Consider the following 27,943-nt stretch of genomic DNA (forward strand, 5'->3'; position numbering starts at 1 on the left):
CTTTTATTGCTGGTTAGAACTTTTTATGCAAAGAATCTGTATAACCATCTATGCAGTAAAATGCGAAAATTATTATTGAATATATAAATTATTGAAAAATAATTACATACCTACTTACCTAAGTATATAATATGTATAATAATTAACTGTTCAGTTAACCTACTAAAATATGCTCCCTAAATTATTACCGCATCAGATTTTCGCGGATCCGTGTGGAATTCTAGATTCGCGCACAGATCAAACCCAGTCTGTCAAACTGATAGCAAACATTTCTATCGATTTGACCTGCATACCTCCCAGTCCATGAATTTAGACTTCAATAGAGTTTGAGTTGGCAATATACCTACCTATGCCTTTTGCAGTGTATTAACATATCAAAAGTCAAGATAAAAGGCCTTATTATGAGAATAAGGATAACATTAATAAAATTAATGAGCATAGGTATTTTAGAAAAAAGGCGGAGACCGTTAAGTTAGTAGTATTATATTTTTTAATTCTGTAGTATCTTGAGATGTAGGTATAGTACTGTATGGTTCCTTACGGTCTATGTCTTATGCAATTTTAGGACTTCAGGCATTAGCCATCCGCCTTCTGCCGTGTCTGTTTATCGGTTTCTCCAATGGATAGTGGATCTCGAGGAAACTTCATTTTATTTACGAGCGAAAACTTAGGCTTGGTGAATTAGTTTAGGGTATTAATTTGCTGCATAAAATCAGTGATACAAAAACGATATAAATAAAATTACTTGCATGGTACAAAGATTTCGATGTCACCGCAAAAAATCCTTTATCGCCTTTTCTCCTCGGAAATACAGCCTAGCTTTGCAAGCCTATTCTTGCAAACAACACTGATTTTGACGAGGCGTTTAGACGCTAAAATTTTACTTAATTATTCGACAAAGGAGCCAGTAACAAAGTGATGCCATCCAATTAAAGGAGGCCTCTTGAGGGGTAACATTTGATGCAACCTCAAAGATCTCTACGTAATGGACTTCTCCTGCCATAAAACTCTTTTTAGATTAATTAGACTTTGTACCTTTACTGCGCGTCATAAAGTTTTATTTAGCGAAATGGCTTCTATTTCAGCCATGTTTTTAGTTTTTTTTTTAGTTTATCTTGTGTTAGTAGTTACTTACGTATAATAAACATTGTTGCGTGCGATCTTACAATGCAATTGGAATATTTATATCCGAATGTATGTATGTAGTTTTTTAATTTTGTACTCATCTCTATAATAAGTAACGTGTCATATATTTTAAAATTATGTTACTTACATAGCTCCATAAAACTTCGTACCAGCTGCTAACATAATAATATAAATTAATTATTAAGCTATTGCATAGCTTCTATCGCGGGCCTTGAGCGCGGGGACCGAATCGAGAAATTCCGTAACGAAAAAACCTCACGCTCCCCACTCCGACGGGCTCAGAGGTGTGGCTTGAAGGCATGCTATGCAATAGCTTTACCGCGGCAGTCCCCGAGTGCCACACGTCTTTTTTTTGGTTAAATGTATTACAGCGGCTATTATATTATTACAATATTAATTCGGTATCACATGGGAATAATCAGGAGATTGAGCGGATAAAGAACATAGGTCATAATCTAAATGGAATTATTCTGGGACGGCTCTTTTTAAAATTCGGTAAATTTAAACACATTCAGACATTGAGATAATATTACTACGTATGGAGAAGACACCACGAACAAAATCTGTGCGTCATTTTTTTGCTCTATCTAAGTTTTAAAAATTATTATCTAGTTAGGTACTTACCGATGAAAGTTATTCCTTTGCACTTTTCCGTATTATTTGTATTATTTGTGCAATATCGTAACACACACGAAGGCATATTTGATGCGTTTCACTTTAAAAACAAATAAAAAATGAACGTGCAGTTAAGCCATATGGCTTATGGTGAGCGGAACATAGGTGATGTAGGCGGTGTCGTCTCCATATGTATATCTCAATACATTCAGATTTATATTTTGTACTTAGTAGTACTATTTGTATCAGCTTGTATCAATCAGAGCCCAAAACTTAATTTTCACAATATCATTGAAGGAATATTATGAAACTAGAGAAAAAAAAGCTTATTTCGATAGTTTTATTAATGCCAACACAAGAAACCCTAAGGCCCTTTGGAAACACTTAAAAAAACATATACGGATAAAGCCGCAAAGAGAACCGCTCTTACCACCTCACTTGCGTGATCCTAATTGCATTAATATACATTTCCTTAACACTCCCGGTCCCAGACACTCACCACCATCATACATATCGTACTATGAATCACATCGATATAATAAAAATGCCGTCCTTACCTTAAAGCCAGTTACTGATCAAGCCGTATGGAAAGCCATTCGAGAACTAACATCACAAGCTGTAGGCAGCGATGATATCTCGCTTGATATGCTAAAATTAACTACACCATCTACTTTAAAAATCATAACACACATCATTAACACCTCAATATCCTCGAACGCTTTTCCTACGTTATGGCGGAATGCACTAGTGCAGCCGATTCCAAAAAAAGATAATCCTGATTCGTATAAAGATTTAAGGCCAATCAGCATTCTACCGTGTATGTCAAAGATACTGGAAAAAATTGTATACAAACAAGTAGTGGAATACCTAGAGGCAAATCGAATGTTACCGGACTCACAATCGGGCTTTAGACGACAACGCGGAACTGCTACAGCATTAACGGATGTAGTGGATAACATAATAAGAGCACAGGATAGAGGTATGGGCACAATTCTTGTTTATCTCGATTATTCACGCGCCTTCGATACCTTGAACATACCTCTATTGCTGGCCAAATTATCTTATTACGGATTTTCACAAAGCGCAGTCTCATGGTTCGACAGTTATCTAAACAATCGAACTCAAACAGTAATGATCACGGAAGAAAACGGCAAGGGGTCGTTTTCACAGTGTAGGTCTGTCGAACGAGGTATTCCTCAAGGCTCAATTTTAGGCCCTCTATTATTCATTTTATACACCGCGGACATTATTAATAATATTCACTTTTGTAAATTTCATTCGTACGCTGATGATATACAACTGTATCTCTCCTTCAAGCCCGATGACACGCATGACTGCTTAGTTAAACTAAATGGCGATCTAGATCGAATTTCTACATGGTCAGCAAATAATACCTTGCTGCTAAACGCTGACAAAACGAAATTCATGATTCTAGGTACACCAAAACAGGTAAAAAGCGTCGAGCAGCATAATCCAGTACTTAACATCCAAGGTACTATCATCGATCGTGTACGTGAGGCTCGTAACTTAGGAGTTATATTCGACGAACAACTTAGATTCGAAAAATATATCAATTCACTAATAGCAAACTGCTTCTACCGCCTAAAAGTTTTGTATAACATAAGAGCACATTTGAACACAGATCTACGTATAAAGCTTTGCGAATCACTCGTGCTCTCAAAATTCAATTATGCCGATGTGATGTATGGTCCTAGATTGCTGGTACGCACTAAAAACTCAATACAGCGTATACAAAATGCCTGCGCTCGTTTTTGTTGGGACATACCAGCTCGGACCCATATAACACCAATCCTAAAGTCCAATAAAATCTTAAATATGGAGAGTAGGCGGCGACTGCACCTAGCTTCCCTACTTTTTAACGTGATCCTGACAAAAGCTCCCGCCTACCTCTACAACAAACTCAAGTGGATGGATGACGGCAATCGCTTATATGAAACACGGGCGTCTATGTATAAGCTCTCAGTTCCCAGAAATTACACAGCGGCTTTCAGGGGAAGCTTCACATACAGCGCTACTAGGTGCTGGAATAATTTGCCTCCACCAATAAGAAATTGTAAAACACTGCAGAATTTTAAATGTAAGTACAAAAAAGTTGTTCTTGCACAATTTCTTAACCAGCCCTAATAGCGCTAAATGTATAGCCTTATATTATTACGTATGTTATTATATATCTATATTATTACGTATATTTTTCATTTTCCAATATAATATATGTATATATTATTACTTATTTTAATCTCAGTAACCCTTTTATATTTAAATATTATGTATGTACAAGTAAGTTTATAATTATCTACTTATTATGGATTGTCAACTTTAACTACCTATATAACATTTAATCACCTATTGTTTCTTTTTTTTACTTTTTAAATTATGTATTAGCTCCTAATTTAACCACCCAGAAGACCGTTCTGGTGCTCCAAGCGTAGCAAGTCGAGGGGACTACTGAAAACCGGCGCCTCTCCTCTAATACGGAGAGGCAAATGCTGAGTAGTCCACCTAATCACGAATACGATATTAAGATATTTGAATGTATTTAATGTATTTTAAGATTTAATTTTTTTCCATGTAAAGTGTTTAGTTATAAGTCAAAAATTTGTAAAAGTATTTGTGATTAAACGTATTTTCTTTCTTTCTTTCTTTCTTTCAAACTGAAAACGGATATTTTCTAATAGGAAATGTTATATAAAAAAATAGGCAGGTGTGCAAAGTGTGTAAACTGTGTGTGCAAATTAAATAAATAATTAACCCGCGTAATTTATTTTCAACTGGCCACATTGAACTCAAATAAAAAGCGCTGGACTAGCAACACTGTATCATTGTGTTGCGTTTAGAAATATTTCACAGCTTTACAGCAAAAGTCAAAACTTAAAGAAATAATTTTTATTAAATAGTTCAATTTCCTATCTACATAATATCTCCATACTGTTTCTTTTTTTTATTCAAATGAATGACTAGAATTAGAATTTTGCCACCATTCTGAAATTCTTGGAGAAGTTTAAAAACAAATTTAATTTCTGAACGTAAGCGTTCTTCGTTCCGTTGACGTTTAGCAAAGTTTCGAAAGAGCTTCACGAAATGATAAACAAAGCTGTGATAGTGGGCGTTGTCACACATTATTTTACTGATAATTCATAGATTAAAAATCTGATAAAGCGGTCCCGTTGTTTCGCGACATTGTACTAGATAAAATTGGATCTAAATTGATAAAAACAACATACAAAACTTCATCCGTGGTGTTGGTGAATCACTTGTTTTTTTACGAATTTGGGTTTAAGACGAAGTATTATCCAATAAAACCTGCGGCAAAATTAACTATTACATGCATATGATTATATTTTAATTCATGAAAATGTTGTATTTCGCGTAATAAATTATTTTGAACATGATTCATCGAAGTTTCTTATTGGACCGTAAAGTGTGTGTTGTGTGAAAATGCATAGAAAAATATTGATAACATTATTATTGTGTGCAACTGTGAAGTGTCAGTCTAATAAAGACTTGTACAATGGACAGTTTAAAAATGATTATTACAATGTAAGGCCGCAGGAGGCATCTAGGGACCACAGAATACCAAACCCTGGTGACTCAGACTACAGAACGTATGTGTACAATAATCGAAGATATGGAGCGGATCCTTCGAGATATAACCCGTATAACCCTAATATAAACCGGCCTGGAGGCTTTCCCTACAATCCTATTGTGACTAATCCCTTGGACGAGCAGTTTAAATTCAATTCAGTATGTATTCACTATATTTGGTAAAGTTATAGGTATTATTCGATTATGTAAAAACTACATTTATAGTTCCATAATTGTATTATGATTATATATAAATTTATAAATGTTCAAACTGATAAATTTAATTTATCAGTCTTCACAGAGTAAATTAATTGTTACTTGTGTACTGTAAATCAATGTGTAACAGCTATGTGGGCCAATCAAGAAATTTATGTACTTGAAATGTGCTTGAAATGCACAGTTCAATATTTGTTTTTTTTTTTGTGATTTACCATGAATCTCACCAAGCGATTTATCTCCATAATAACACCTACATAAATTTCAAGCAATTTATTTATCAATAAATTTTTGCTTAATTTACATAAATAAAAAATACAAAAAAAATCACAATAATATTATCAATAACAAAATCGCTTCTAGAATCGAGACCCCAATAACCCAGATGCATTATTCCCTGGAGTTCTTGGTGGCTGGAGAGAGGATCTGCAAGGGAAAGAGAGGCGAGACTCAAGGCAGCTGAAGAGAGACATCTTCGTTAACACTAATTATGGACAGGTGCAGGGGTTTAAGGTAAGTTTATTGTTGCGTTATGAATTGCTTTAAATACTTTTATATTATGTATACCTAATTAGAAAATGCAAGTGCACAATATTTAAAACTAATACCACTATAGGTGGCATGTAGTGCGAGGTGAATTGTGGAGAAGTTTCACATGCTTTCTGTCGCACCTGTAATACAGGTATTGCTCAGAAACCTTATTTTTTACTTTGGGGCCAGCACTATTTGCTTCACACAATAACTGTTTTTTGTCAAATATTGGTGTTTAATAATAATTAAAGGTGTTATTTTTTTTAGATAAAAAGGAAAAAAAAATCAGTCGTTAGACTGAGTAGATAAATTATAGTCTCTCATATACTTTAATATGTAACAATCTTTCAGGTATACCTTTACGACAATCCAGATCCAGATTCAGGGTATCGGCCGTGGTTGACACCAGTGGAGCGAATACAGGGGGAAGTGTCTGTGTTTCTGGGAATACCCTATGCTCGACCACCTGTTTTGGAAGGCAGGTTTAAGGTAATTAAATAGGAAATCATTATTTTGCCGCTATTAGTAAGTAGTTTTCTAAACTTTACTTTATTTATTGATGTGATTTTTTTCAAAAATAAGAAATGTCAATCTGAGTTTTGATTATTGAGTTAAAAGTGAAAACATAAACTTACAAAAATTAAAAGGTGCCAACCATACATGAGGAATTGATACTTCTTATACTGACATGTATTTAAAACTTTAAAAGCACTTATATTTGTAAATGTATAAGCCGTTTCTAAGGACTATGGCAACTCAAACGTGAATTTTAATTATAAAATTAAGACATCTTTTTTCAATCTCCATTTGATACTTAATGCGTATGAAACATTACAGCCTCCCCGTCAACACCCCGGCCGGCAATTAATCCAAGCGGTGGACTGGGGCCCGGCTTGCCCGCAGCCAGTCAGGTTCACAGGCGCTACCAAGGGAGTGCGGGATATGGACGAAGACTGTCTGTACTTGAATGTGTTCTCGCCTAATGTGAGTTTTTTGTCATTTTTTGTGGTTAAATTGTGATTGGGATCCAAAGCGTTGAGCATTTTTAACCGACTTCAAAAAAAAGGAGGAGGTTATCAATTCGACTGTATATTTTTTTTGTATATTTGTTACGCGATTACTCCGGCAATTATAAACCGATTTGAATAGGTAATTCTTTTTTTATTTGGTAGGTCATACGTCAGAGGTGGTCCCATTGTCACCAGGTCAGGATCTGATGATGGGATCCTGGGGAAATCGAGGGAATCTCTCAAATTTTGTAGGCATATACACTGTTTATCAGAAATTATCTTAATACAATGTAGATTTTTGCATCTAATGGTCACCATCTGATGTTGCTGAGCTGATGATGAATGGTAGGAGTATGGGATCTCTGTAACAAAATTGTGTAATACCATCGAATTTGAATGTGATTCTACTTTGTAGTTTAAATTTGTACATAATATAGGTATAGTCTTGAAGTCGGTTTTTGTTTTTTTTTCAAAAAAATTACTTCATATTATTCAAGTGTATATTTAAATTTGAATGAATTTTGGCTAGAATTCTTATATTTTCCTATAGAAATAACACATAATTCCTATAGAAAGGTTCACAAGCGCTATTAAGAGGTAGTGCTATATATGCACAAACATGGGAACATTTATTGGATGATGATGACGATGGGGAATACATGATGCCTTATGATATTTTATCTATAAATAATTGTTATGTTTTCTACAAATTTACAAATATATTTTATTAACTAGCGGTTCGCTCCAGCTTCTCTCGTGGTACACGTTTGGGTTTTCTCTACATAAGAACAATTCTCGTAATTTAAGGAATATAAAAAAAGGAAAAGATTTAACGAAATCGGTTCTGCTGTTTTCGAGATTTGCACGATTTGGCGATTCATTTCTGTTACATAGAACTAGATTTCCGCCCGCGGCCCGTTTTCAAAGGAAATCCCGCATAGTTCCCGTTCCCGGGATTTCCGGAATAAAACCTATCCTATGTGCTAATCCAAGTTACCCTCTATATGTGTGCTAAATTTCATTATAATCGATTCAGTAGTATGTGCGTGAGAGAGTAACAAACACACACACACACACACACACACACACACACATCCTCACAAACTTTCGCATATAATATTAGTAGGATTAGTAGGATATAGATGTATTTAAATTGGAATTGATGTCGATCACCACAAACAATAAATATTGTCTATCATTATGCAGCAATATTTAAATCACTATAATCAATTGGGACACATTTCAACAAATCCCGAACAATTGAGACAAACGAAATCGCAAAGTTAATTACAATCACGGATCATTAACCTCACTCATTGCACGATTAATTCACTGAATGAGTTAAATGATTCATAATTACTTCATTGTTCGTTATTGTAGGCCTTAAACTAACGTGATCTTGCAATTATGTGCGGCAATTTGGAAGTCAAAGGGTTTTAATTGCTTATTTATTCGGGAACTTGAGGTTTATTAAAGCAATGCAGTAGATGGTAGAAGAAATTAGTAACTTGTCAAATGAAATTAAAAAATTGTCTGTATCTTAATCTATACTAATATTATAAAGCTGAAGAGTTTGTTTGTTTATTTTAACGCGCTAATCTCAAGATCTACTGGTCCGATTTGAAAAATTATTTCGTTGTTAAATAGCCCATTTAACGAGGAAGGCTATAGGCTATATCGCACGCTGAGAACGAAAGTGACCTAAAACGAAATTCTTGTTTTTTGGGAATCATCAAAATAGTGTTCGTAATTTACAGTACTATTTATAAATCATGTCATTATTTGTTAGCATGCAAAGTTATTTATGATATTATAATCTGATATCATTTAAGAGGATATTGTCCACCAATAACAACCCATAAAAAGCAATTAAATAATATTATAATATTTTTTACATTTTTTTGAAAATTACCATTACATATTGCGTCACTTTATTACTGAAAACTTATAAATCATCTTTGACTAGTTTGGGAATGAGTCACTTTAGTATTTTTTTATTATGCATGAATTTGGACTTAACCTGAATTATGTCAACTTAGTATTAAAATATTAATGAAAAGTAGTCCAATGAAACCAAATGTTAACTAAGAAATTATATTTATTGTTTGTTTCAAGACTTATAATATTATTCTACTTGCCTATCTAATATTAATGTTAAATTAGGTAACAAATAACATCAAATATCTAGTATCTTTAAAAATAAAAAGTTATACAAAAATACAGTTTTATCAGTCTGAGATAGGAACTTAATTAGCAAAAAAATAGTTTAAACGTGAAAATTATATCTAAAAAGTATCACTGAAAAAAATAACAAAAAACTTCTAACTAAAACTTCTAAATCTACTATTATTTTACGTTTTATTTATTTAACTTATTTCAATAACCTATAAGTAATAACTTATAGGTTATTGAAATAAGTTCTGTAATAAGCAGGTATCAGATTTTTTCTGACCAAGTCTTTCAAATCATTTTTTTTGTTTTGTTTTAAATTAAGGGGTTCTTTGTATAAATTACGTAATATAATTTCATCTTTACTTTTCATTTTTTTTCTCTTATTACGCATATCAACTGTACTGAATTCTGTATCCAAGTAAGAAATTTTATACTCAAATTTAAAATCATTTCCTTTTTTAAAACTTAAAACTTTAATATCATTCCAAAAAAACCTATTTTTATTAGTATTTTCGTTAAAATTGTAACCCCATTGATCGTGTAGTTCTTTAATATTATAAAAAAAAGTATAATCTAATTCTTGGACCATAAAAGATTTTCCCGTTTTTCTTGCACTTCTTATGAGAGTAGCGTATTGACATGGAATGTAAATGGGGCCAGCTTTTTCATTCTTCTTTATTTCTTTTTCTATCAAACTGTGGACATTGTCTGCCTCGTTCTGTGTATGCCCTTTTATTAGAAATTTGTGAGTTATGCTCTCAATATTGTATAAATTATTAACTGCATACGAGTAAAGAGACGCCATGTTCTTATTTTTATGCTGGCCGGCGCAGTTGTCAGTGTAAAAAGTTAAATGAATTTTTTTGTTTGGGTTTTTAAGACTCGTTTTATAAATATAATCATAAACACAAGATCCTATTTCTTGAACTCCTCGCTGGCCTTGGGTTTCATCCCAAAAATAACAGTAAACATTTCCGTATGCAGGCTGTTCATTCTTCTTTATTGAGCTTTTCTTGTTTAATTCTGTTATGGTGAAGTTTAGACAGTTAATTTTGGAACAGTAATAAAAATATGAAGGGCTTGGGCACAGCATTACAGATTGTAAATCGTATATGGCACACACATGTGTTTCATCAATATTTTCCCTATCAGCCAGTTTTTCTTGCCGACACTTATTTTTTTCGATGAGATGCTGCTCATAATTAGGTTTTAATCCAATTTTTATATCGGAAGGGGCAAGTTCGTAGGCTAAACAATTGTCGCATCTGTCCTTTTTTGGTTGATAAAAACCAATATTAAAATCTTTGTTAAATGTATTGAGATACAACCAATATTCACATTCAGGCTTCCTTCTTTCTTTTTGAAGTAAATTAAAGTCCCTCCAGAGATCTCTAATAGTTTTCCCTTCGGAAATGTAGTCTTTACTAGATTGTGCTCTTAAATAATGAGATTCTATTTTAGGTATTGATATTATGTGATTTTTTATGTCTTCTAGAAGATCAGGATCAATTACTTTTCTATTTGTATGTTTTCCTCTGTTATCTGGTTCTATAAATCCCTGACTATTAGTTTTCTGTCCAACCGTTCTTATTTGGCGATCTGTTATGTCCAAGGTATTAATGAAGAATTTTTTACAGACACGTATTTGAATAGAATTTAAAGTAAAATAAAATGCATTGTTGGCTTGTCTAGGTCTTGTAGCATTAGAATATTTATATTTACGTTTTATTTCAAGCATACATGATCGAATATATGCACGCTTCAAATCAATATTGCTTAACTTCCAGTAATTATCAAAAAGTAATTTTCTATCGGCATCTTGTATTTTATCAAAACATCTCAAACGGCATTTACACGCATCTTTAATCCTACGAGCAGCAACGTTTTTTTTTGTTTTAGATAAGGAAACGTACGACTGACCGCTGTTTCGAAGAGATTTCGTTTTATTTTGTTTCCAATTTGAAGTGTTTTTCAATATTTTTCTCGATTTTCTCTCATTGGCTATATTGTCACTATTGTTTTGAAGGAAAAGCGAGGAACTGCTTGATGAAGATATGTATGTGTTTTGTTTGTTATGGTTAATGTAGGTAGGATCGTGGTCACTTAAATCAATATCACTTTCGCCACTATTGATGGGCGATATCTGATAATTTGGATGACTTTGATTACGTAAAGAAGAATTAGATTTATTTTGTTGTGAACTGGAGGAACTTGATGAACTGGAGCTTGAACTAGAAGTCGATGAAGTAGAACTGGATGAAGGAGATCTTGGCATAGGGTCCGTTGAGTTGAAAGTGGATGCTTGTTTACTTTGAAATGAAGCCGATGGTTCGTTACTGATATGAGAAACGTGAGCTTGCATATCAAATACCTAAAAGAAACAAAATAGGTATATTTATTTTGAATACACTAGTATAACACACTAGGTAAAAGACTAGGCCAAATATAATTTATATATAATTTCCAACAGTGGTCGTTTTCAAACCAAGATAGAAAAAATATATTGTATACATACTGTTTTTGGTTCTTTAATGAAAGTTCGTGTCTTTTTAAATTCTCTCTCAGGTGTATTTTCTATAACAGATAAACTACTTCTATCGGATTCAAAATTCTGAAAAAAAAAATATCAACGTATTATTTATTTGGAATACTTATATTCAAAATATCAAAAAAAAAGTATTATTTATAGATACAGACCGTAGAATGAATTTCACTCAGCGGGGAAACTCGTTGTAATTCATGATAAGTTTTTGGTGGTGAGTTGTCTATGAATCTTTCGTTTTCTTTTTCTTTTTCTTGAACCAATTGTAAAATAAAATCAGCCCTTCGCTTCATTTTATTCGCTTCTTATAATGACTTAAACATAAATATTTAAACAATTATTATTAAAACAACGACATAAACTTTAATTTGCCATAAAGTTAACTCATCAAAATATTATTAAAGCGGCTTATTTAAACATAATACACTTACATAAAGAAAGTATTTAATTAAGTACAGACATAACCTGAAATATGTCGTTACGTTTACATTAGTTTAAAATACAAAAATGACTTAATTTGACTTAAGTCACAGCATATAAACTACATTTTAGTACGAAAGTGACCTAATACGAACAATAGTCCTTTTAAGATTAGGACATTGACAAAATATTAACCTACCTTTTAGTGAAAAAACGCCGCAATCAGGATTGAGTCACTTTATAACTAAAACACAAACGTCTTATTGCAATCACTGCCGAAATAAAACTAAAACGGTCACTGTTTTAGCGGGGGGAGGTATAGAATACGCAAAATATGAAGAGACGCAACATACATGTTTTTCTCTTTCTAGGCGGAAAAATGCAGTTTTTGATTTATTAAATGATAGAATACCTTATTGTGAGTCATTTCATGAGTATAACTCATTTTCACAAAATTTTGAATTGCGTCACTTTTGTTCTCAGCGTGCGATATATCATCACGCTAAGACCAACAGGAGCGAAGCAATGCGGGTGAAACCGCGCGGAACAGCTAGTCGATAATATTATGTTGACTTCAATTAGACACAAATGCATGCACCTGTAGGTTGTTTCAAATATATATTTATCGAATCTTGAATTATTATATCAATAACATGCTTCATTCAGACACAAATACTTATATGAATAGCTATAACAATGTATTGCTTACGAATATGGAATTGATATGTTCATATAATACAGTCAAACATAAAAATTAAGCGCACCATAAACATGGTATTAATTAAAATTCAAAATTCCTTAAGAAACTAATTACACCTTAGTTTTTTATTGTATTCAAAATGATTTGTGAACCATTACCATAAACCCTTAATAAGTTCTAGGTTTATACTCTGTTTTTTAATCCATGACGTGACGTTTAAATTTTACTCTCAACGCGCGTAAAGAAGTTTAGGTTCAAAAAAAAATGTGTGCGTGTACTAGTGTACACACGTAAGAAGTGAAACTTCTTAATGACCTTATTTTTCAAAAATAATTTACTACATTTTTGTTATACTTTTGTTATACAATGTTACACTAAATTTTTTTCCAACCCGATAAAGAAGTTTCACTTCAAAATATTCAAAATTTTAATTCATTTTTATTAATTATAATGTTTTCGCAGACGGAAGCGGGTGCGACAGCTCAAAAGTACCCAGTAATGGTGTACATCCATGGAGGCCAGTTTACCTCGGGAGCGTCCAACCTGTTCCCAGCTCATATGCTAGCTGCGTTTTATAATGTTGTTGTTGTTTCTTTTAATTATCGTCTTGGGGCTTTGGGTGAGTTGTTCTGTGTTTTACTTAAAAGTTATTTTGTTTAGTTAAAAGTGATAAAACTAAATTGAAATATTGTCAATGTTAATCAGTATTCAGTAGTGATTTATCCTTCTAATGTGTTAATAATAATTTTTAAAATTAGTCAAGTGTTTGGGTTATGGACAAACAAACAAATCTTTTTTTTTTAATCAATATAAAATTATTAAACTAATACTACAAATCTTTATTTAGTCCTTATTGTAGTATTAGTTAATAATTTATTAATTTCATTTATGCTACGATACAACTCGATTTTTAGAAACCTGCTATTACCTGTTACCTGCTTGTTTTTATTTATTCTAATTACCTTCAATTTTCACAAAAATAACTATACATTACATTAATTCCCATTTCCAGGATTCCTATCAACAGCGGACGAGAACTCGCCCGGCAACTACGGTATCCTGGACCAAGCGATGGCCCTCCGCTGGGTCAGAGACAACATAGCCCCCTTCAATGGAGACAGCGAGTCTATCACCCTGTTTGGACCAGGGGCTGGGGCTGCGTCAGCTGGACTGCTGGCTGTTGCACCGCAGACTAGAGATATTGTTACCAAGATCATAGCACAGGTGTGTGGGCAAGGAGACTTTGATGATCTGTTAGTGGAGTTTTTCTTATGTAAGGTTCAATGGTGACAGCGGGTTTATGGCACTACTAGCTATGCTCCGCGCTCTTGTTGGTTTTATCGTGATGATATATAGCCTAATCGCGCTAATCTCAGGAACTACTGGTCCGATTTGAAAAATTATTTCGGTGTTAGATAGGCCATTTATCGAGGAAGGCTTATAAGCTATATATCATCACGCTAAGACCAATAGGAGCAGAGCCAAGTAGGTGAAAGTGTGGGGCGAGACTAGTGTTCTGTATGTCTGTTTTAGATATTTTTGTATAATTTAAAAAAAAACGCCTGCTCGTCATTAAACGTCTTTAAAAATAAAAATTACTAAATCTCCAAAACTTTTACCTTTACAGAGTGGATCAGCATTAGCAGATTGGGCGTTAATAGAAGACAAGTTCCGAGTGCAGAACACGTCGCTCGTCTTCGGCAGGCTGCTGGGATGTCCGATAGACTCCTCGTGGAAGCTGGTCAACTGTCTCCGGCAGGGCAGGAGCTTTCATGAGCTGGGGAATGCGGAGTTTCAGGTAGCTATCTTCTAGGGTTGTTTAAAATTCATTAAATTAATATTAACTATATTCATTTGTGTTAATTACTTGCATTTTTATAGCAAAAAAAAGAATACATAGAACAACGTGCATATTCGTACACGCACATAAATACATTTACCCCCATAAACATTTACACGAATAAAGTGTATGTTATCCTAAAAATAATATTAAACTTTTTTTATGTATTGATTAAATTTTTTAACAATACTTATCTAATTAATTCGATGGATATATTCATAGCCCTATTATATCGATTTTTTTTTGTATTCCCACTAAAAATAATATTTATAATTCACTAACTATGTAACAATAATATTATATTTAATATTATGTATTGTAATTTGTAATGGTACATAAAAATGTTAAATAAATAAAAAATTGACCCATTTTGTGTGACATCAAAAAAAATCCGAATTCTAGCCGCAAGTGGGCTTCATACCCTGGGGTCCCGTCCTCGAGAACAACTTTACCTTCCCCGGTGACGGCTGGTACGAGGGCTGGCGGGAGAGGGACTGGCACCTGCTGCGGAACACCCCCGAGGAGCTGATCTCCAAGCGGCTGTTCAACCCGGCGCTGCGGTACATGACCGGCGTCACCACGCAAGAGGCGGCATACTATCTGTGTGAGTAGAGGAAGAGATATAAAAAAGATGTGTGACACTCGGGGACTGCCGCGGTAAAGCTATTGCATGCTATGCCTTCAAGCCACACCTCCGTCCGTCGGAGTGGGGAGCGTGAGGTTTTTTCGTTACGGAATTTCTCGATTCGATCCCCGCGGTCAAGGCCCGCGATAGAAGCTATGCAATAGCTTAAAAAAGGCCACTGTACGAGCAAGCACTTACAAAGTGCATCAAGACGCTGAGCTTGCAATCAATATGATCCAAATTATTTCCAACATTTTATTCTTTAAAATTATATTAAATCAGTTCATCGCCGGCGGTCACTAAGAGCACCTCATGACTCTCTCATTATATTACAGTTTCCATTTATTAGAAGTTTTTCATAGTTAAATAATTCATTTATTTCATATAATATTAATTTATAATACACATGTACGGATAGCCCGTACATTCTGGTCCTTCGAGCCGGATCGAAATCATAAATAGAGTGTGTAATAATGTGTGTTGAAACTTTAAAAGTATTCAATAATAAGAAATTAATAGATTACCCACTTTCTCTTAAACACAATCGCGCATGAATTTTATCAAAATTTTATTCAGAATTTACAGTATGGACAATCCATCAATACTTTTAGAACAGTATCATAAAAGACAAGAAATTTTTAACTATTTTATACACTCATTTCAATAACAAACTGTAAGATTTTTTAGCGGTGAACCTCAATCTGAAGGCCAGACTGAAAATCAGCGCCGTTGCACTCTTTCGAGTCAATCAGCATAGCTGACTTTGGACCTATATTTTTTTTCTCATTTGTATTTTTTTTATTGTGTTCTTTAGGTTAAGTAGTTTTAAATTTATGTATCAAACTTTTATGGCAATAAACGTATTCATTCATTCATATTCCAGTCAACAACCACTCCCTATCCCCGGACTACGAGATAACGGAACAGTGGTTCGACCAGAAGGTCCGCGAACTAGTTCTCCGCTACAACTACACGCTGAACCCGCGCGGCGTGTACGACGCGGTGCGATACATGTACACCTACCACCCCGACCCGCACAACGCGAGCGCGATACGCGACCAGTACGTGCACGTGAGTATCTGACACGTTGTAACACGTATAACACGTTATGGGACTCGCTACATGTACACGCTGGACCCGCGCGGCGTGTACGACGTGTGTACGGCGTGTACGGTGCGCTACGTTATATACATATGTTTATGACTCGTGTTAATACGCATTTTGTGAAAAAAATCACATTTTATTTACGCTAACAATATTACAGGTGTTGTACGCTTATTGCGAAAAAAACATTTTTTTTACGTATTCCTAAAAATAATTAAATGATGTACCACAGTTACTGACATGACTCAGCAGAATATTAGCTCGTATATATTATGTATATTATATACGCCATCATAACGTGCATATAAAGTACTAGCTGCTCGTCCCGGCTCCGTCCGGGTTAACCCGGGATAAAAACATCATAAAATATAGCCTATGTTCATCAGGGATAATATAGGATTCTAATGGTAAGTATTTTTCTAAAACGATCCTGTAGTTTCGGAGCCTATTTAATTAAAAAACCAAATCTCTATAAAATTAGTGTAGATTTTGTTCGTTTGTTATTAAATTCATTGTATGATGAAAAATAAATTTAAGCGAAGACTGAACCACTCCAATTACATGGCATGTATAAATAAATAATAATGTTGAGTAAAATTTAAAAGACTTAATGTTCGTTTTTCATATAGTTGTAATACATATTGTGGTAAATATGCAATCAACATAAAAAAAAAATAAAAAAAAATTTGACAGCGGTGGGATTCGAACCCACGCCCTTTCGGACTGGTGCCTAAAACCAGCGCCTTAGACCGCTCGGCCACGCTGCCTCATGGCGGAAGCGTTAGATTTTGCGACAACCCTAAAATTACACAATAAGTGACAAAAAAGAGATCATAGATCCTACCCGCAAAGTGGGTACTTAGCTTGTTCTTCGACAAATTATTTTGTTTTTATATTACTATGTTTTTGTAATTAGATCAGTACTACTTTCACTAAAAATCTTTTAAAATGCCTTAAATTATAGTGCTCAGGAAAAAATATATATGTACTTATAAAATTTTCATTGAGTTATGTTAGTCAATAAATATTCTATCTTTCGTTCTAACAACATTTGCGGTTAGGTATAGGTAGATTTTTCAATATTAACTCTATTTTATCTTCATACTTCATAGATTTGTATCAAGATGCCACTGCATTATGTACTTATATTAATGAGCGGGTTCAAGATGTAACACAAAATGGGGATGAATTGGCGCTCTTTAAATTCATTAATTAGAATGTAAATCTAATGAGTCTTGTTTTTCAAAAGAAGACTATTTTACAATGGACTCAATCGTTTTTTATAACATACATGGAAGATAATATGTGACTGACAGTAATATGTATTTTAAGTCTGTATAAAACAAAGGCTAGTAACAACTAACATTAAGGTATTTGATTTGTTTCCGCTTGTACATTATAACTCTAATAAGTTGTATAAAACAAGTATGGCTTCTAAATAAACAACTTACCTACATCTAAATTTCTCCCCAGCTCCTCTCAGACTTCCTATACCGAGCACCGACAGACAAAATGGTGAAACTCCTCCTGGAACAAAAGGTCCCAGTGTACATGTACGTGATGAACACGACCGTGGAAGCGTTCCGATGGCCACAATGGAGACAATACTCCCATAATGTGGAACATCACCTGCTAGCTGGTGCACCGTTCATGGACCCTGAGTTCTTCCCCACAAGGCACAGAATCGAACGGCAGGCTTGGACGCCGAATGATAGGAACATGAGTCACTTCTTTATGAAGGCGTACGCGGATTTTGCGAGATATGGGTGAGTAGTGAGGAGTTAAGAGTAGTAAAGATTAAATTATAGATGAACTAGCTTACCGCCCGCGGCTTCGTCCGCCTTCTCTAAAACGATTTGAGATTTAAACTATCCTATCTCTCAAGTTGGATCGAACTGCACATGGTGTGCGAATTTTATTATAATCGGTTAAGTGGTTTAGGAGTCCATTGAAGACAAACATTGTGACACGAGATTTATATATATATTATTAAGAAGATAAGATTTTATTGTTTTTTAAACCTGTAATTAAATGAAAAACAAAATAATACGACATAGTGTATGTCATTTAAGCAATTTGATAAAATTCTAAATTATAAATTAAATAATAAATAATTTTATTTTTTTTTAAATTTTGTCGTATTTTCAAATGTTATTTGACTTGATATAAGAGTCGTTAAGACGAGGTTCCTATTTTATGTTTGAATGCAATCAGTGTAGCAATTTAACTTATTAGGTACATTTCTTATGTAGCTGGTTATACATAATATGTATATGTTATTCTAGCTTTCCACCCGCGGCATCGCCCGCGCAGTCAAAGAAAAACCTGCATAGTTCTCGTTCCCGTGGGATATCCGGGATAAAACCTATCCTATGTCCTTTCTCGGGTATCAAAATATCTCTATACCAAATTTCATGCAAATTGGTTCAGTAATTAAGGCGTGATTGAGTAACAATATAGACAGAGTTACTTTCGCATTTATAATATTAAGTATGGATTTAGATGCGTTTCGGAATAATTTAACATCTATCTATACATATAATAAATCTGTGGAAGGGTCAATTCTGTACATTGAAAATATTGAAAAAATAAATACCAGGGTGTTACTGGATCGATCCCAAACCCAAATATGTGATTAAAAAAATTTTTGTCTGTCTGTCTGTCTGTATGTGAAGGCATCACGTGAAAACTAACGGTTGGATTTCGATGAAACTTGGTATAATTATACCTTATTATCCTGGGCGTAAAATAGGATAATTTTTATCCTGGAAAAATACGTAGAAAAAAATTAAACTTAATTTTTCAGTTTTATCCATAGACGTTGTTCTGTAGAACCGCGAACACACGTTGCGTATTATTATGGGCCTAGCCGTATTTGGGTCCAATAGATATTTATAAGATGTCAGAGTTACTCAAAATGGAGAAATAAACCATCCACGCGAAGACCGACATCCGCGCGGACGGAGTCGCGGGCGAAAGCTAGTTCCTAATAAACAAACTACATTCCAGCAATCCAACCCGTTCCCGTATCCTCGGCATGCACTTCGAAGTGGCTGAAGCTGGCCAACTGCGCTACCTGAACCTGAACACCACATACAACTCGAGCATCCAGCTGAACTACCGGCAGACGGAGCTGGCCTTCTGGACCGTGTACCTGCCCCATGTTGTGGGCCGGTTCGTGCCTACATACCCGCCCATCACTGAGGTGAGATACCGGTGTCGGTACCGGTATCGGTATCGGTAGTGGTATCGTTATCTGAAACGGTATTGGTACCGGTAACGTAGCTATAAAACCTTGGGTTCACTTCTGAATATGACAGACAACTGAATTACCGACAGATAGAGTTAGCCTTCTAGAATTGTTACAGAATATTTATTGTGATGTGATAGATTACATTAACACCGGTATCGTGATACATATCGATAACAGTAACGAATGTTAATTAAACATCTATTTATTCAACTAGTTTTGAATAGTCATAATCTTTATTAATAATGAATACGATAAAATATGAAACGACCAAACCGATTTCAACAAATAGTACCTACGTCGGTAAGGATTATTGTTCATAATGAAATCTAAAACGGTACTGCCACCAAACTAAATCAATACATATACTTGCGACGCGTCTATGAAAATCATTATTAAAATTATAACAAATACATAAGTAGCTGCGCCAGAAGATGTTCTACCCTATTTTAACAAAAACTTTAAAAATATTATCTGAATAAACTCGAGAAAGGCTGACTTTTCGCAAGAATTACGCTAGCAAAACATTTGGCGATTCTTTTATTATATAGGTTATTAATTTATATTATTACTAGTGGTCCGCCCCGGCTTCGCCCGTGGTACATATTTCGCAATAAAAAGTAGCCTATTATGTCCTTTCTCGGGTATCAAAATATCTCCATACCAAATTTCATGCAAATTGGTTCAGTAGTTTAGGCGTGATTGAGTAACAGACAGACAGACAGACAGAGTTACTTTCGCATTTATAATATTAGTATGGATAATTTCCAGTACTGGTGGGAGCCGAAACAGCCGCTGCAAATAGCCTTCTGGACTGTATCCAGCGCTTGTCTGCTTCTGATCGTATTATTAGTCGTGTGCTGTATGCTTTGGAGGAACGCTAAGAGGTAGGTTATTATGTATTTTATATTAGCATCGCTTTTGGCCAGAAAAATAGAAAAAAAAAATAGTCGATGATCTACCTAAAGAATAAATAAACGATCCAATTCAAATGAGTTTTGAAAGGCGAAATACGAATCTTATTTACATACTTATTTTAAAGTATATCTAACTATCTAAATACTCCTTAGTCAATGCTGAAATGTATTTTACATTTTGTCTTATTACAGTTATGTAATTTCAGTATGTCGAAGAAAAAGGCTGAAATCGTGTTAACAACTTTCCTATAACTAACATTTTTAAATATTTAATTATCATTACGAACTAACTGTTTATATTATGTATGGATTATTATTGTTGAATCAATACATATAATAAATCTGTAGAAGGGTCAATTCTATACATTGAAAATACTGAAAAAATAAATAGCAGGGGGTGTTACTGGATCGATACCAAACCCAAATATGTGATTAAAAAAATTTTTGTCTGTCTGTCTGTCTGTCTGTATGTGAAGACATCACGTGAAAACTACCGGTTCGATTTCGATGAAACTTTATCCTGGGCGTAAAACAGGATACTTTTTATCCTGGAAAAATACGTAGAAAAAAATTAAACTTAATTTTTCAGTTTTATCCATAGACGTTGTTCTGTAGAACCGCGAACACACGTTGCGTATTATTATAGGCCTAGCCGTATTTGGGTCCAATAGATATTTATAAGATGTCATTGTCAGAGTTACTCAAAATGGAGAAATAAACCATCCACGCGAAGACCGACATCCGCGCGGACGGAGTCGCGGGCGGAAGCTAGTATGTTTATAAATTTATAAAGAATAGAAAAAATTCCATCACGAGGCGGGACTCGAACATTGATTGGCGTGAAAGTTTGCGGGTTTGTGTCCCGCCTCGTGATCGATTTTTAAGCTATTGCATAGCTTCTATCGCGGGCTATATATATAGCGATGAGCGCGGGGACCGAATCGAGAAATTCCGTAACGAAAAAACCTCACGCTCCCCACTCCGACGGGCGGAGGTGTGGCTTGAAGGCATAGCATGCAATAGCGCAACCGCGGCAGTCCCCGAGTGCCACACGTCGTTTTTTTCTATTCTTTATAAATTTATATTTATAAAGCATTTTGAATGCCATAAAACCAAAAATATCAAATTGAATATGTTATTAACAGGGCTATACCTCCAAAATGGAAACTTTTACCGGCCATGTATGTAAACTAATATACTAACGCTTATAATGTGCACCCGCATGTATCCAACACACACGTCTTATTTACGTTTTATTTTATTACACATGCGCTTTCTATTATATTAATAATTCACAATAAATAAAATAATGCCTTATTAGTGTTTATGGTTATTTTTTTTTTATTACAAATTAAAATTTCGATATACATATATATTTCTTTTTTATCTCAATAGGAAAAAATAAAAAGCTTCACTTTTCTAACTTTTCGTACGAAGGCACCATGCAACATATATATTAACATAATATTATTTAATCGTATCTATATATTAACAGAGAAACGGACCGATTCTACAACGGCGACATATTTATCGTGCCCGAACTAGACAGCGGCATAGACAACACGACGCGATCCAGAGACAATATATACGAGTATAGAGATGTGCCCGTGAAAAGACCGCAGACTCCACAGACTATGACTAGAACGGTGTGTTATTTATTATTTTTAATGTATAAATAATAATAATAAATGTAGTAAAGTTATGATTGAAATTTACACTCTTTATGAAGTGTTAATTTACGTATATAATACATAAAACCAAGAGATAGAGATCATTTAATTCAGTATTTTCTTAATAAATATTTTGTTTTTCTTTCCATAGATGCATTTTTAATATTAATAAAAAATATCTTATGATGACTTAGAAAGTCAAGACTTTTTAACGGATTTTAAACGCGATTTATTCATTATATTATTACTATCTAAAGATGACGCTTCGTTATGTAAAAAATAGGTCGATTAGTCTGTGAGTTCAATGCTAAAACAAAAAACTTCAATATTAGTTAAGATAAACATATTTCAATAGTATAAATCGCCGAAAGTCGATATATATGTTACAGTCAAAACCCTGAACCAGTCAATAACGTTATTGACCGGTAAAATCAGTTAATAAGGATATTGACTAAGGGCGTCGGTTAATATCCTTATTAACTGATTTTATCTGATTAAACCAGTTAATAACGTTATTGACTAAGGGCATCGGTCAATATCCTTATTAACTGATTTTAAGTCGAGACATCTAGTCAATATAGGTTTTAACCGACGTGCCCAGTCAAAACTCATAAAAAGTTAAGGACGTTAGTGAAATTATACTAGAAAATAATTTAAAAAGGTTCATAAAACTTTTTAAAGTGCAATATTTAAGAGTTTTAAGTTTTATTAATTAATTCGGGGTATTGTTTGTAAACTGCAACCGCGCGAGAATACATGCCCCAAAATATTTTGAAGATGGCAATTGTGTTTTAATAACAACTAGGTTTCCGCCCGCAGCTTCGCCCGCGCAGTCAAAGAAAAACCGCATTGTTCCCGTTCCCGTGGGATTTCCGGGATTGCGTTAGTTTCTAATTTGAGGAGTGACCTGCAGGTGTACTTCGAAGACTGCTACTGGATCTAATAGACGAGTAGAGCTAGGAATGCCGAGTTTGGGCTCGTTTTGTTAGTTATGTCGAGACCTTACCTCCGGAATTGATGGAGTGACCTGCAGGTGTCCTTGGAAGACTGCTACTGGAACTATTATACGAGTAAAGCTAGGTGTGCCGAGTTTGGGCTCGTTTTGTTAGTTATGTTGAGACCTTACCTCCGGACTTAATGGAGTGACCTGCAGGTGTACTTCGAAGACTGCTACTGGAACTAATAGACGAGTAGAGCTAGGTGTGCCGAGTTTGGGCATGTTTTGTTAGTTATGTTGAGACCATACCTCCGGACTTGATGGAGTGACCTGCAGGTGTACTTCGAAGACTGCTACTGGAACTAATAGACGAGTAGAGCTAGGTGTGCCGAGATTGGGCTCGTTTTGTTAGTAATGTTGAGACCTTACCTCCGGACTTGATGGAGTGACCAGCAGGTACTAACAAAACGAGCCCAACCTAGCTCTACTCGTATAATAGTTCCAGTAGCAGTCTTCGAAGTACACCTGCAGGTCATTCCATCAAGTCCGGAGGTAAGGTCTCGACATAACTAACAAAACGAGCCCAAACTCGGCACACCTAGCTCTACTCGTCTATTAGTTCCAGTAGCAGTCTTCGAAGTACACCTGCAGGTCACTCCATCAAGTCCGGAGGTAAGGTCTCGACATAACTAACAAAACGAGCCCAAACTCGGCATTCCTAGCTCTACTCGTCTATTAGATCCAGTAGCAGTCTTCGAAGTACACCTGCAGGTCACTCCATCAAATCAGAAACTAACGCAATCCCGGAAATCCCACGGGAACGGGAACTATGCGGTTTTTATTTGAGTGCGCGGGCGAAACTGAGGGCGGAAACCTAGTTGTTATTAAAACACAATTGCCATCTTCAAAAATATTTTGGGGCACTTATTCTCGCGCGGTTGCAGTTTACAAACAATACCCCGAATTAATTAATAAAACATAAAACTCTTAAATATTGCACTTTAAAAAGTTTTATGAACCTTTTTAAATGATTTTCTAGTATAATTTCACTAACGTCCTTAACTTTTTATGAGTTTTGACTGGGCACGTCGGTGAAAACCTATATTGACTAGATGTCTCGACATAAAATCAGTTAATAAGGATATTGACCGATGCCCTTAGTCAATAACGTTATTAACTGGTTTAATCAGATAAAATCAGTTAATAAGGATATTAACCGACGCCCTTAGTCAATATCCTTATTAACTGATTTTACCGGTCAATAACGTTATTGACTGGTTCAGGGTTTTGACTGTAACATATATATCACTCGAATGCGAAACCCACACAAATTAATTTTTTGAAGTGATACTTCTTTGATAGTAAAATTTCATGGTCGCGTCATGGCAATATCATGGAGTAAGACGATTTTGGTATCTTTGAATCTTGCCAAAGAAGGTCCACTTTTGACACGGTGCTCTGCAAACTATCTTTTTCCTAAATGAAAAATTATTCTTCCAGATAAGCCAACCAGCCACAATCCAATCGTCCCGCGCGCCATCAGAAGCGTCCACAGAGTCTGCGATATCGCTCAAGGAAGTTTCCAGAAAGCCAGATCCAAGAGGTATCTCCCCCGTGCCCAGAGCACGGTCGAGGACCAAACTCGTTGATGGAGTGCCACAAACCACTGTTTAAAAGTGTTTTTAAAAAAAAAAAGTATAGTAAAACCTACTTGCAGTGTATTTAAAAAAAATTATATACATAAACCTCTTTGAAAACAAAGTTTTTCATCTAAAAATGTAGAAGGTTTTCATAACCAGGACTGAAAACGTTGATGGAGTGCCTTAGACCACTGTTTATAAAAAATGTGTGAATGTAGTGTTTCAGAAAAAGATTGCTATTTTATTTTTATTTTTAAATTGTTCGTGAACACATGAATATATTTTAAATTTTACCCTGGCCAAATCTTATTGGAAGTTTAACATTTTTATTTATTCCATTATAATTAAAAATTATTGTGAAAATGCGCATATTAAGTAATTAATTTTCTAATTTTGATTCTAAATGTTATTGCTATATTATTCCGTCATTTTTATTAGGAATTTTTTTTATTCATAAATGAATTTTAGATTTTTGCATTTGGCAGCTGTTCGTTATTGGCAAATTATAAAATAATTTAGTGTTAAGTTTATTAATTACCACCGTATTCTTATAAAATTAGATCTCTTGTAAGCAGTATAAGATCCGGAGTTAAAATTCATATTATTATTTATGAACACAATCAAAAAAATAAAAATAATTATTAAGTCTCTACTTCCCAAAGTTTTAGCGCATTTGTCTCGTTAAAATTTGGAGTAATTACTTGCAATTTTTTTTTATTTGAATTATTTATTAACTCCGGGTCCAAATGTTCATTGAACAAATGTAATGCCATTACCATTTTTATTTTAGATCTTCCAACGAGATATATTTTTATTTTTAGCGTTTTTAATTGTTACCTTAAAGGTACGATTCATATGAAATGTGCTATTTTATTTTTTTTCTTTTTTTATGTTATATTTTTATGCTTTAAAAACGTGCATGATTTAATTTTTTCGATATATTTACTTCAATGTTTTTCTATTACAGTTATAGCTTTTATTGTATTAGGTTATTTTATCAACTTGATTTTTACACAATTATTACACAAAAAAGAAATATGTAATAAAAAGTGATAAATATTAGATTTTCTTTAGTTTTCAAAAGATGTAGTTCGCACCTAAATTATATGATATCGCTTCGTTCTTCGATGAAATTATACTATCATTTTTAAATTAAATTCTTGTATGTGATGAAAATTGTTAAAATTAAGTGATTTAGTATAATAATTATAATAGTGGTATGTTTGTGATCGTCCTGTCCGTCCAGCGAAGTGCAATTATTGACTTTTATTTATGACAATTATTACAGACACTGCCAGCGTGTTTTTGTATATATAGAAAATAAAATATTTTTTTCTCAAACAATTGTGTTTTATTCATTTTATAAGGTGTATCATCCTGCTCCCATTGCCAACGTGAAAAAGCAAACACGAAATTTAAAATAAAATAGTTAATAAGGAAATATTTTACAGTCATCAGGAATATTACATTTTTCAAAATCAACGTAGTTTTTGAATTTGTCCATTATACAGGGTGTCCCAGTATTGGTATACTGCGCGCGAAGGGACTTGTAGTCTTGCATACACTGATCACGTAAAAAATGCTTAAACAACAAAATTGCATCAAAAAATTTTTGCTAAATTTTTCCTGAAAATCCATGTTTTTTTCTCGAGTTTCGCGCAGCCGGCATATACCGCTTCGCTAATGTGAGCATTTTGTCTATGAAAACATAATCTCAAGCTGGTAGCAAAGCTGGGCGGGTTGCTTGTTATGGGTGTACACATAGTTTTAAGAACTCATCTATTTTTTACGTACTCAGCGTATGCAAAACTATAACCTCCTTTGAGCTTAGTATACCAACAGTGGGACATCCTGTATAATACCCATGGAGGGTTGTCGCGTAAAAACCACAGGACAGTTCTTTGTATATTATGATAATATATTATGTATTTAGATATAAGTTACATATTATGTAATATCGACATGATTTTAAAAGAGCAACTATGGAGTTTCTTGCCGATTCTTCTCCATAGATCACTGCTTTCCGAATCGGTGGTAAATGTTAAAATAATTATGTAATGACGATTCGAAAGTGCTACTAAATAGTACTGTAGTCTAATTGAATAAATGAATGTTTGAGTTTGAGTTTGAGTTTGAAATACAACCTTAATACAACTATGGAAAAAGTATTTCTTTAACTGTTAAACATTGTTATTGCTCTTTTCTCTGTATTTATTAGGACTAAAGTACCATTACCACTACCATTAGGAGGAATATTTCAAGTGCTTACAATAATAATTGTTACATTGACTATCCAGCGTGATGACGCTATTTAGCAAATCATTAAAAAACTATTCAAGACTAAATAAAACAAACTACACTCACAAATAACACTACTGACCAACTAAAACACTACAAACGACGAGTGGTGGTCTTCAAGCGTAGAGTGAACAGGTACCTTCTAGGGAAGCGCGTTCCATCTTAGACCACATCTCAGCTTAACATCAGGCGAGATTGTGGTCAAGCGCTTCCCTATTCCCAAAAAAAAAATGTGTGCGTGTACTAGTGTACACACGTAAGAAGTGAAACTTCTTTATGACCTTATTTTTCAAAAAATAATTTACATACTATATGCAACTTTACAGAAATACGTCGAATCACGCGTGGTAGGGATAAGAAAAAGATGGCGCGTAACGGAAAAATGTCACGCGTAACGAAAAAATGTTACACTAAATTTTTTTCCAACCCCGATAAAGAAGTTTCACTTCAAATATGCTCTAAGTTATAAGTTGAGGTTGCCTTACCTGGCCTTATTCTATCATGGAGAATGGCAAACTCCCATAGGACTCTGGGCCTGATCGTTACACTGATGATTTATGGGTGATTAAACAGATAAAAATATACAGACTCTATGAATATAATAATTATAGATCTTTTCTATGGGATAGCAGAGATATTGGGATATTGATTAAGATCAATTTTGAATATAACGTTACTAAGGCCCTTCTGCCATTAGGTACGATACT

At 34.2% G+C, this 27,943-nt stretch overlaps 1 protein-coding gene and 1 non-coding gene across 3 annotated transcripts; one reads left to right on the plus strand and one right to left on the minus strand.

Annotated features, from left to right (window-relative positions):
* Positions 1 to 5,032: 5,032 nt before the first annotated feature.
* LOC123694996 (acetylcholinesterase) lies at positions 5,033 to 26,279 on the plus strand. Of its 2 annotated transcripts, XM_045640673.1 has the most exons (14): positions 5,033 to 5,523; positions 5,944 to 6,093; positions 6,463 to 6,600; positions 6,949 to 7,095; positions 13,418 to 13,574; positions 13,968 to 14,179; positions 14,583 to 14,753; positions 15,198 to 15,399; positions 16,304 to 16,491; positions 17,998 to 18,290; positions 19,534 to 19,729; positions 20,546 to 20,661; positions 22,187 to 22,337; positions 24,799 to 26,279. In XM_045640673.1, the coding sequence occupies exons 1-14, from the start codon at positions 5,218 to 5,220 to the stop codon at positions 24,970 to 24,972; spliced, it is 2,601 nt and encodes an 866-aa protein (XP_045496629.1). In that variant the 5' UTR covers positions 5,033 to 5,217; the 3' UTR covers positions 24,973 to 26,279. The 2 variants fall into 2 exon arrangements, with proteins under 2 accessions (XP_045496629.1, XP_045496637.1); XM_045640681.1 differs by lacking the exon at positions 22,187 to 22,337 and having other exon boundaries at positions 24,799 to 24,906.
* On the minus strand, positions 17,212 to 17,291 carry Trnal-uag. The gene has a single exon. It is a non-coding gene; the product is annotated as a tRNA-Leu (tRNA).
* Positions 26,280 to 27,943: the final 1,664 nt, after the last annotated feature.

Source organism: Colias croceus, chromosome 1, assembly GCF_905220415.1.
Source record: "Colias croceus chromosome 1, ilColCroc2.1".
Classification (NCBI taxonomy): Eukaryota; Metazoa; Arthropoda; class Insecta; order Lepidoptera; family Pieridae; genus Colias; species Colias croceus.